A 12,364-nucleotide genomic window follows, 5' to 3' on the forward strand; every position below is an offset into this window, starting at 1 on the left:
TAGAGTTCCTCACCGAAGATGGCGCATTGCCGAAACGCGTTTGAATAACTAAAAACACTCGCGACTGGAGACAGACCCGCTAAGTAACTCTGTGCCGGTTCAACATAAGCATAATCAGTGGTAAGGTTTTAATTATACATTAAGACTACGTGATACAATGTTTAATTTCTAAAATAATATTGTTTTTTGTACATACAAATTCTCCGGATCACGGTTTCACCTATTTTAAGATCATCATCAGAACAAAACATTTTTAAATGTATGATGTTTGTTGATCGAACTGCAGATAATCTATGTAGAGTTTCAATCTTCGTAGAGGTCATAAGACAGGTGAAGACAGAAGAAGACTCATTGTTGGGTTCACCAATCTTTCGACAACTTATAGTGCAATCACCAAGGCCTTTTTATTAAAAATTAAAATAAATAATATACAATTAACAGTTAACAATATAAAATAGTATACATACTTTCCCACGAGTGCCGAAAACGATTAACATGGAAAACTATTGTAAAAGCGTTTTGGGTTTAAGGTTATGAAGCACATGGCCAGTATACTACATTTTATATGGTGAAAATAGGCATCTATATAAAATTGTAAGTAATTATTAATATACAGAATTTATAATTAAGAAAAAACAATAATTTATAATAACTAATAATTTAACAATACCTCGCTAATAAAAAATCCATATGACTGTAGGTCCAACAATGTTGTTCTGACTAGCAATTTCTTACAGGTAACATTTATGATTACAGAGAGTATTTTTGACTAAAATTATAGCTATTTACATAAACTATGTACACAGGATTAAAATTAATGAGAGAGAGAGAGAGAGAGAGAGAGAGAGAGAGAGAGAGAGAGAGCGACAACACCGTCGCCTCAGGTTGGACTGTTATGTACGTATATTGTACATAAGAAATGGGATGAGTTGGAAAAGTGCTTCCCAGATTTACCTATTGAGATATTTATGGAGGTGTTGGAGTTCACATCCATGACTGGCTATTTTAAATTCGTAGATGATGTTTGTAAGGAGAAACATGGTGTCGCCATGGGAGGGGTTTTATCACCAATTCTGGCTGATTTGGTGATGACTGATTTGTTAGAATGGTTGTTACTCCAACTCCCCTATAACATAAGATTTTTAACTAAGTACGTCGATGACCTTTTGCCTATTGTACTAAAGGAACATTTCCAAAAGACCTTTTTAACTCATATCATACTTCGCTTAGATTTACATTCGAAATGTAGAAGGATGGAAAATTGCCTTACTTAGACAATCGTTGAAAGAGACAATAACAAGCTCATAACAGATTGGTATAGGAAACCTACTCATAATGATTCGTATATGGATTTTCCCTCATCTCATTCATTTGCTCTAAAGGTTAACTGCGCCGATAATTTAGTGATCCTAGGTTCGTAGAAAAAAATGTAAATATAGTTAAAAGAATCTTAGTAACAAATCATTAATCCATTGGCACTTATTGGCAAACTTATTAATAAATTCAAGATTAAGAGGAATAACCCTGATGGTCTCCCGTTGTTGGATGTTGAGGTGGTACCTATTTCAACTTCGATTGGCTTTAAGTCAATCACTTACAGTCCTGGTGTGACTCAGAGAATTAAAATGTTAATGCCTAATAAATTAAAGGAAAAAATTGCTTATAAATACCAAAATAATCTATCTAGTCTTCACAATGTTTTAAAGTCTAAAGTCTATTGGTTCACGGTCTAATGTGTTTTATAGGGTGTCCTGTGGTGGTTGCAACGTTCGGTATGTGGGCCAGACTAAGCAGAAAATTGATGTTAGAATGAACCAACATAGATTGAATTGCATTCATAAAAAGTTAGCCACAGGGTTGTCTACTCATGCAACAAAAAACGGCCATTTTTTCAAGTTGGACTCCCGGAAATCTATTTTCACTGCGTAAAATGTAGTATGCTGGTCATGTGCTTCATAACCTTAAACCCAAAACGCTTTTACAATAGTTTTCCATGTTAATAGTTTTCTGCACTCTTGGGAAAGTATGTATACTATTTTATTTTGTTAACAGTTAATTGTATATTATTTATTTTAATTTTTAATAAATAGGCCGTAATGATGGCACTATAAGTTGCGGAAAGCTTGGTGAACCCAACAATTAGTCTTCTTCTATTTTTAAATGTGCATACAAATTGACATAATTATTATTATTTTTGCCCTGATAGTGATCTTAAAATAATTAAAAGAGTTTTCGTAAATAATATTATTGGAACAAAGAAATGCTTGTAAGACTATTTAAGCATTACAATCGCGGATTACAAAAATCCAAAGCCTACATTTTGTCTTAATGGCTATTGAATACATCATTACTATATAAAACATGATCAAGTATTTTTATATAAAGAACACACACTCTGAAATCATACTCAATCTTTATTTTTCAAACTTTTACATTTCGTTTCGACCTATTTAATATTCCTCGGGGGGCGCGGTAGCTAGCGTTGAGAGACTCTCGGCTCGTAGACCCCGCGGACGTGGGTTCAATTCCCGCCTCTGGCCTTTATTTATACCCTTACATATACAATACCCTTCCCCCCAAAAGGAATACGCATAGCATATTGTCTGGCATTGCAGCATAATATGCATGTATAAACACGACTCATAGGCCAATCTGTCGAATTTTCCCGGTCCACAATCGGTAAGGTTTGTTGACAAGGAGTGCACAACTAGCAGTCACTCAACAAAATTTCGCAACTTCCACGACAGCAAAAACCTTTTTGGGATATTGATTGATTTAGAATTTCCAAACAGATATATTAGTTTAAAGTCGGCAGACGAAACAGGAGGATATGTAGTTCCACAATTAGCAGCAATCCAACAAAATTCCACGTCAGCTTTCGAATATATAGCCTCATATACAGGGTGTCCTTTTTAGATGGCCGGCTGAATTTCTCTTGAGGTAATGAAGCTATCAAAAAAATGTCAGTTTCATATTTTTCAGTTTAGTTTCAAATTTTTACTTTTTTTTGGGAGAAAAATTATACAGGGTACCTCAGGCCCAGTGCAACCTCAAAAGTTCAAATACGACCCTATACATCTTGACATATCATATTAAAGAAAGATTTACGCTGAAAACAATGGTGCAATTGGATTGGTCAAAAATGACAGTCATGGCAAACAGTTAGAAAAAAAAAATGTCATTTGCTTTTCTATTTATTCATCACATTTCATGTTCGACCTGTCTGCCTTGCGTAAAGATGCAATGATTTGCTTTTTTAACCACTCTTCACCGGTGCTCAGAGCGATAGAGTCAGGGGAGATGGATTGACAAGCATTTGCAACAGTTCTTCAACTTAGGTGGCTGGGTCATGATTGACTTAGACACTGTTTCTTAAATGGCTCCACAGAAAATAGTCAAGTGGAGTTAAATCGGGTGACCGAGGAGGCCAACAGATCCGGGCCATGAGTTCCTATCCACCTATCCCGGAAGTGGCGATTCAAATAACGCCTCACCTGCAAAAAATTGCGTGCGGGCATCCATCAAGCTGGAGAATCATTCTTTGTATTTGTTGCAGAGGAACATCATCTAATAATGTTAGTAAAATCCTTCAAAAAATGGAGCAACTGTGCCATGAAATGAGGCCCAATTAATTTATTTCCGAGAAGTCTACACCAAACGTTGATACTGTGAACCACCTGATGATGACAAGAGTACGAAATTCTAGGATTTTCCTCTACCTACATTCGAAAATTTCAACGGTTTAGTGTGCCATTAGAGGTGAACGTGGATTCATCAGTCAGTAGGATGTATGGAAGAACGTCTTCATCAGCCTCCTAAATCGACATTTGTGCAAGAAACGTTAAACGCCTGTCATAATCAGAATACCAAAGTCCCGGGACAATATGAGAACAGTACGGCTTAAATTAAGTCCGGAGTACATCTCTAATTTTATTTTTCTAAAAAATCCTGCCAATATTTCAGAGTGAAGAATTCAGATTTTCGCGAACATACAATAAAATATTCATCACCTCGTCGAAATTATGCTGCCTGTTTCTTAGTGACGGAAGAAGAGCAACCGATCCGTATCACCTTACATTGCAAGCAACACGCATTTTGTGGTTTCGGTGATTGGGAAATTTTTGGAAGTTCACCTCGACTGTACAACGCGCTATGCCACCACTATAAAAAGCAGCAATAAAGCAGTCGAAGCTGTTGATCGGAAAAACTTGCTTTACGGTCCATTTTGAATGGAATACTGAATGTAACGAATAGGTACTATTGTAAAATTTATTGACTTCCAGGAATTAAGATTTGCTCTCATAATGCGAGTTTGAAAAACAATGACAGAATGTATGCAATAAATGCAATAGCAAGAAGATGAATGCAATTTAGTGAAGAAGCAAATTATTGGAATTAAGAACGAAACAAACGAAATGCGTTTTTTCAAACTTTTTGCCATAACTATTTTTTTAAGCAATTTAAAAATCCTATAGCACCATTGTTTTAAAATCTTTTAATATGATGTGACAGGCTGTATAGGGTCGTATGAAATTTTGAAGTTGAACTGGGCCTGCGGTACTCCATATAATTTTTCTCCAAAAGAATTTAAAAATTTGAAACTAGATTAAAAATATTAATAATATTTATTCGGAAATCGTGAGATGCGGTCTGGTGTGATGTAGATTTTAGAAAAAACATTTTCTTTACCGTGCCACCGTTTCGGTTTTTATTGAGATCATCTTCAGGGCCTGGGATTTACAAACATCGTTTAAATTTAATAAATGCATGTATGTGGAAAAAGTGAATTGATACAATGCAAAATATATTTTTTATATTCAATCAAAGTATTTCTACTCACTCAAAGTGTTTGTTTTCTGCGTAATTGTGCCATTCTTGCGTGTCGTGTTGAGAGTGCGGTGATTTGATTGCTGTTTTATATTTATATACGTTTGATTTTGAAGGGGGTGGGCCTTCCCAGGCCCTGAAGATGATCTCAATAAAAACCGATAAAAGATCTAAACGTTGGCACGATAAAGAAAATGTTTTTCTGAAACCTACATCGCAACAGACCGCATCTCAAGATTTCCGAATAATCATCGACTAACGGTCACTAATCACCACATATTAATAGTATTTTTGGATTTTTGATAGAGTCATTGGTTCGAGAGAAATTCAGCCGTGCCACCTAAAAATAATAAAAGTTACAGTTTTTAGTCTGACAGACTAAATTAGTGCGGATGTACGGACCAGGATAATTACTCTACCACTGTGACTGCCATTGGCCATCATGCCATTTCAGTCTGCTGAATTGATGTAAGTCAGCACTTCTGTTTATTGCGGTTAATTTGCTAATTTCAATGTACACTTTTCTATTAAATAAATATACCTAATTTTAGATATTTATTTTAAAACATTAATTGTCAATTTTGAATTAGTCTGTACTGACTGTATTGACTCTATACGTCTATGCTTTTTGATTATCATGTTGGTACAACTACACATCAAATATCGAGACGTTTTGTTGGACGGCCGTCAAACAGGGATGGCAAAATGCCGAATCGCTAACGACCAAAACATAGAGCGGTTATAGGCGAACGTGTCGTTCATGGTCGTCAAATGCTTGAAAACGACATCCTATGATAAATGACTCTAATCACCATTTCCTTTAATGTCATCAAAAACTTTTCCGGATAATTGAAATTGTTTAAAACTATTCTATCGTCATAAACATTTAATAAGCCGAAAAACATTACAGGAACGTCGGAGATGATTTGTTACTTATTTGTTTCAGTTGATTCTGCGGGTGGTTGTCGAACAAGGAGTAGTCGACGTTCCCCTCACGCCGGATACGACATGCCGTGATGTAATTGACTGCGTGCGAGATCCTGGTGAGGAGCACTGCACACTCGTCCATACCTGGGGCAATTATTGTAAGTTTCTTTGTATAATCTTGTTATTCGTGGTTCAACGTACTCATTTGTATAGTCAAATGTTTGAAAGCGATTCGTAAACTTAAAGCTCCATCGTTATAAAACGAAATGACTTTCTTAAAAACTTTCTGGACCAATAATATGTACAATTTAAACACAATGAGAATTGTCGGCCTTTCTTTCTAAAATTTAACAATTCTATAACAAAGGTACATAAAATGTAATGTAATGAAGGTTGCGGAGAGCAAAAATATAATAATGGGACAAAGTGGTCCAGGAAGAATGCTTTTGCCAATTCAAGTCTGCTTCTATGTTACGGTTTGCAAGGCTCCCGGGGCTAAAAGCAAAACGGTGTACCATTGTTTCCTTTGATAAAAATCCCTTACAAGTCTAAACTAAAAATTTATATACACCGGGGAGTTTATACGACTCCTTCAGGAACAAATACTTGACCCGATTTGAGCCACTTTGTCTCGGAACCAAGAAACAACGGACTGATGGATTATACAAGCATTTTAAATGCAGACGAATATTTATGGGCAAATTAATAACAATTTAATACAGTTTATTAATATTATAGTAATAGTCACTTGACTGTACAATAATTTATAACTTTTTGAATTTCAGTAAACGTAAAAGTACATCACCTTGACAAAACTATGGCAATTAATGTTGAAAGGTAGTAAAATATACCTAAGCCATAACAGTTACACAATAAAAAAATGCAAACCTTCACCCGATTAAGAATAAGTCATATTAGTTTAACCGAAGTTTTGACGAGAGATCAAAGAGGCCGCATTGCAACCAAACAGGATTTATAACTTTATTGATATTTAAAATAATTTTTATATGGCATCATTAAATATTTATTACGAAGTTCAATAGCCTTAAATTTTTATTGATTTTACAGAAAAATCGTATCGTAAATTCCGTCTTTTGTGAATTTAATAAATACCTTACAATTAATTAAGGTTTTTAGTTGAGATGAAAAAAAGTTAATGGCACGAGCGCGATTCGAACCGACATTTGAAAAATGGCAAAAAGGAGGGAAAACTGTTAAGGTGGGGTTGAGATAGGAAGTTGATGTCCGAGTGAATCGAGGTCACGATAGCTCAAGTGGTGGAGCAGCGGCGTATCTAGCCGAAGATCGTGGGTTCGAATCCCGCTCGTGCCATTAACTTTTTTTCATCTCAACTAAAAACCTTAATTAATTGTAATGTATTAATTGGTCAAGCGGACCACGAAATTAGTGAATTTAATAAATACCCCGAATGCGTGCAAAAAGGACTTTTTGTTTGAATTTCAATAAACAAGAAAAATTATTTCATCCTAATTACATTAACTGTAAATTATCTACACCGATGTAAAATTAACAAATACGAATCGAAGACCTAAAAGAGGAGTCAGTCGGTGGCCGCAACGGTTTAGGCGTTGACACGTTTTCATTGTAAGGTAAAGGCCCGGGTTCGAATCCACAGGCCCTGCATACTAACCCGAAATACTAACAAATGGGCTTTTTGCAAAAAACACCGTCCCCCAAGGGTTCAATAACATCGAGTGGAAATAGTTCTCTATATATATCTATCTCTTTCTTTTTCTATTTATTTATCTATTTCTCCACCTATCTATCTATTTTTATTTTTAAAATAAATAAAACCGTATTCATTCATTCGCTCATTTTATCTCTCTTTCTATTGCTATCTATCTTTCTTTCTCACCTCTCACACTCTGTCTCTGCCTATCTATCTCTTTATCTCTTTTTCTTTATTTTTCAAACTTTCTCTCTCTTTTTCTGTTGGTTTATCTATTTATCTATATCTCGTGAAGTGATTAACAATCAATCAATCAATCTATTGTCTTGTAATAATTTTTTTCCATTAAATTATTTCCTTTACTACCGTTTATTTGTTTACAATTTTCCACCATTTCTTTCTACATTTGTATACTGTACTATACTGTATTTTAACATTTATTTACACATACTTTCCCACATAATCCCTCTCCCTCACTGTAATTCCATTGTGGCTACACTCTTTAATATCTCTCTCTCCTCTCTCTCTCTCCTCTCTCTCTCTCTCTCTCTCTCTCTCTCTCTCTCTCTCTCNGTAGATGACACAGCGGTGTTATCACTAGGACCGACTATCACCCATTCAACCAAAGTCCTCCAAAATGCATGTAATAAGATAAAACGAATGGACAAAAAAATGGAAAATCAAGCTAAATCAGCATAAATCAGTTCATCTAATATTTACAAACACAAAGGTAGACCATGTTCCGTCGCTCACAATCGATGGAACTACTATACATAGGTATATAGGTAAATATCTGGGAAACCTAAGATACCAAGCTGAGATGGAAAGAACACGTGAAGAAAAAAAGGACAGAGATAGGTTTAAGGTATAGACAACTATACTGGTCGATAGGACGTGGCTCCAACCTTGCTATACAAAATAAGTTATTATTATAGTCATAAAGCCTATGTGGACATGCGGTATTCACCTATGGGGTGTCCCAAACACAGCAATATCAAAATCATACATACACTCCAAAATAAAATCTTACGTAACATGGTCAATGCACCTTGGTACATAAGGAATAAGTACTTACATAGAGATCTTAAGATCCCTGAGGTCACACCGGAAATACAAAGATTTGCCGCCGAACCAGGGTCGCCTCAGCTATCACGAGAATGTGGAAGTGACCAAACTTTTACATAACCGAAACATGGTCAGAAGATTAAAAAGAACAAAGCCAAATGAACTTGTGTAGTTAAAAAGGAATAGTGAATAGTGAAATGAAAATCTCATTGTACCAATGGGTTTATAAGAATGTAAACATTTATTTATTCTATAATATTATTGTAAAATTAATTGTCGGTCTAATAAGACCAGTTTTAATAAATAAATTTAATTAAAAAAACACTAATTATATATAATATTCGCAACGTTGACAGACGGGGAAACTCTACCATTTCCCTTTCAAATCGAAACAAGGGACGCAAAACCCACCCCTCGTGATCAAGGACTGTCTTTTTATCGGGTACTAGCCTACTCGCTCCCTGTAGGGGGCCAAGACAATCTTCGACCAAGTGTTACACACTGAGCAACATACCTCCACAAGCGGGACAGCAGCAGTAGCTTTTTGTTAATAATAAAACACCAGCGCCAAAAGCACCGGATTAGTGTGATGCCTTCATTGCGTTTCAGACCTTTCGTGGGCCATTGGTAAGTCCTGCTCTTGACACGCAAGAGCTTTTCGGACGATCCATTAACATTGCCAAAGTTCTATTGCGTTCGTATCTGTTCGCACAGCGTCACCGGGCCGCGGTGGTTCAGTCTGGAGGGCAAGACGTTTGTGATATATCTTTCTCTTGAACGTAATCCCCGGGTTGCATGGACCCCAGCCTGACTCGGAATGTACAATTTAAAGAAAAAAATCGCAACGTTTTACTTTTCAGACAGATTTCTTGGCTTTTCGACAGTATAACATGTTCAGGTGATGTCATAACCTTCTCGAAGTCAAAGAACACACCAGAACATATTGGTCATTTTATTGCACAATATCTTATTTCACAGAAGGCTTTTGAGTGTTTTTAATTTTTAATTTTAATATATGCGTTAAAACTCTTTTTCGGAGTTTATGTTAATTAACAGTCAACCAATAAACTTAGGCTGTACTTGATGAAGCAGATTTATCGTTACATCGCACGGTAAGAGAATAGAGGGTGTTCATTGCCTACTTCTTTAACCATGGAACTGTAAAACCTCTAAACAGAATATCTCCAGGTGGGGTCATACGCCTTCTCTACGTCAAACAACATGGCCAGAACATGTTCGTTGTTCAGGAAAGGTTCTGAACTACTCAACAGGCATGAACCACCGCAGGGCCTGCCTACTGAATCACGCCTGACACGGTCAGTTTTATTGCTCACTGTCTTAGTTAAAACAACGCTTTTCGGAGTTTTTTCAATATTTTTATTTTAGGTACTTGCGTTGAAGCTGTTCTTAGCTGTGAAGCTGTTCATGTACGAGATAAAAATTACTAGGCAATCAATAAAGTTAGGCAGTACAAGATGAAGTAGTTCATCGTAGTGTAGCATAGTTTTTTACACTCAACAAAATCGTTGAATGGGGGGGGGTTGAGATGGGAAATTAGTGTCCGAGTGGATCGAAGTCACAATAGCTCAAGTGGTAGAGCAGCGTCTCTCCTAACCTCCACTTCTTGCAACAATCTTCTGCTTGGATAGCATTCCAATTAGAGAACAAATTGAGTCCACATTTGGGGTTGGTGTTTTTGGGTTGTAGTACGTCAGCTGAATAAATTCTATTAAGGATGGGACCAAGATTGCTCCCTGGTGGGACGCCAGCTTGTACCTGTTTGTCATCCAAGAACTCGTTGCCTCACCTCACTTTGAAGCAACAGTCGGTTAAATAGGATTTCACGATATGGTAATAAGGAGTGAGCAGGAGGCGTTTAGGTTTATAAATCATTCTCCGGTGCTAGACCCTATCAGTAGCCTGTACTACATCTAGATACGCACCCATGAAATATTCTTTATTCTCCAGAACGCAGGAGATAGTGTCGACAATTTTCAAATCTCCTTGGATGGGTATGAAACGCTTGTAATATTATAATTACCCAATTCACTAGGTTTCGTGGTCCGCTTGACCGATTAATATCTTTCACTTAATTAAGGTTTTTAGTTGAGATAAAAAAGTCAATGTCACGAGCAGGATCTTTATCTGAACCAAAACCTTAATTAATTGAAAAGAATTTATTTGGTCAAGCGCACCACAAAACCTAAAAAAATAAAAAAAATAAAATTCAATAGAATGTTGAAAAAAAGTTCAATCAGCAAAATCCAATATTTTTGTTAACCAGCACTTCATTTAAAATTTTATGTTATGTTGTAATAATTATTCAGAAATTGAACCACTTGTGAATAAGGGTTAATAACGCTAAGCCTCTAAAATTATCTAACATTATTTTACTCATATATCTCTTTATAACAAATTCAACACATCCTCAGTGTCATAATGTCAACAGCCTGAAAAAATAAGCGTATTGAATAGGTCTAATTTGTACGACTTCTATTGAATTAATCCCTTTTGATGAAAATACAAATTATATTTTCCAATGTAACGAGATGAAAGCAGTTCATAATGGTTATTATTAAGAATAAAATTCACCTTGCCTACTGAAAACAGGAAAATTACATTTTACTTTGATTAAATTTTCAGTTGAAAACGGTTAAAAGGGCCACCCCAAAACAAAAGGGGTTTAGAAAAGGAAAGGGAAATCGTCTTCATCGATAAAAATAACAGTTAATGAAGACGACGTCTTATGTTTTACAGATTTTTTTTTATCTTGATAATTTCTTATCGATTCTTACTGTCTGGCAAGTGGTAGGCGTTAAATAACCTAAGAAGGAAATGGCCGTGAAAATTGATCCTTTTTCTACTTTCTTCTTATCATCTTAAATAACAAAATAATATATATTTAAAATAAAACTTTTTTCATGTACCATAAGGGTAAAGGATGCAGTATAGAACCATTTTTAAACCAGTTCAAAACATTTCATACGAAACCCCCAGCGTATCCTGGGTCAAATCAAGCAATGCTAAGTGTCAAATCCTTTCCGATCGCCTTTCGACTGTTTCAAAGACAGTAATGTAGCACTCAGACCTAATCGTCGAATTGCTAATTCCCGTCTTCCTAATCCTTTCCAGTGTCAAAAGTCAAATTCCAAATCTTCCTTCTCCCAAGTCAAGAAGTCCTCAAAACACAACCTCCTGACTCACGAAGTTCTTCGATACCTTCCTATAGCATTACCATGCATCGCACCTATTTTCAGTACAACAATCCGCATAACACCCGTCCAGTTGAAACATTCTCTAATAGCCCCGATTACCAAATCCAACAAACCAAAGACATATACAGATTTATATGCGCTCTCTCAAAACTATCCACAATTCTCCAACTCAAAAGTAGAACCATCAATTTGATTTTAGATCCCTCCGTTCTACTGACGACCAATGTTAGTCTACACAATATCTTATACCCTGGGACAACAAGCATTATTGCTCAGCAGTTAGGCAACTGGGTCTCCTTTTCAAAGTAAAATGTATCCTACTCCACTACCTTATATTCATAGTCAAGTTCTTCCTCTCGGCCTAGATTTAAAATGAGCATTGGCACTGGATTTTCAGACATTAAACTTATTTCTATTCACCCTAACAACTTCCGCGGACAACACTGCAATCCTCTTCTCACACTCTTACCCTGTCATTTCATTAGAAGCTGACCAAAAATAACTATACCTCACTACGCTTGTGTAAGACGAAATCGGTCGACCACTGGTACGGTAATCTCTCCATCCAACCAAATCCGCTACCATGGGTTCCCTTGGACAGGAGGCTTACATGAAACCCACAATTTATACAAAAAAAGAC

The 12,364-nt window shown here is 36.0% G+C and overlaps 1 protein-coding gene across 3 annotated transcripts in view; it reads left to right on the forward strand.

Moving 5' to 3' along the window:
- The window catches only part of LOC106662758 (apoptosis-stimulating of p53 protein 1), a 478,897-nt gene that overhangs the window by 117,742 nt on the left and 348,791 nt on the right, over positions 1-12,364 (forward strand). For all 3 annotated transcript variants that reach the window (XM_014387028.2, XM_014387030.2, XM_014387033.2), the window contains exon 3: positions 5,774-5,912. In XM_014387028.2, coding sequence (XP_014242514.1) covers positions 5,774-5,912 — 139 coding nt within the window. The remainder of the gene's footprint in view (positions 1-5,773; positions 5,913-12,364) is intronic.

Source organism: Cimex lectularius, unplaced genomic scaffold, assembly GCF_000648675.2.
Source record: "Cimex lectularius strain Harlan isolate CLEC.00 unplaced genomic scaffold, Clec_2.1 scaffold45, whole genome shotgun sequence".
In the NCBI taxonomy this organism is placed as follows: Eukaryota; Metazoa; Arthropoda; class Insecta; order Hemiptera; family Cimicidae; genus Cimex; species Cimex lectularius.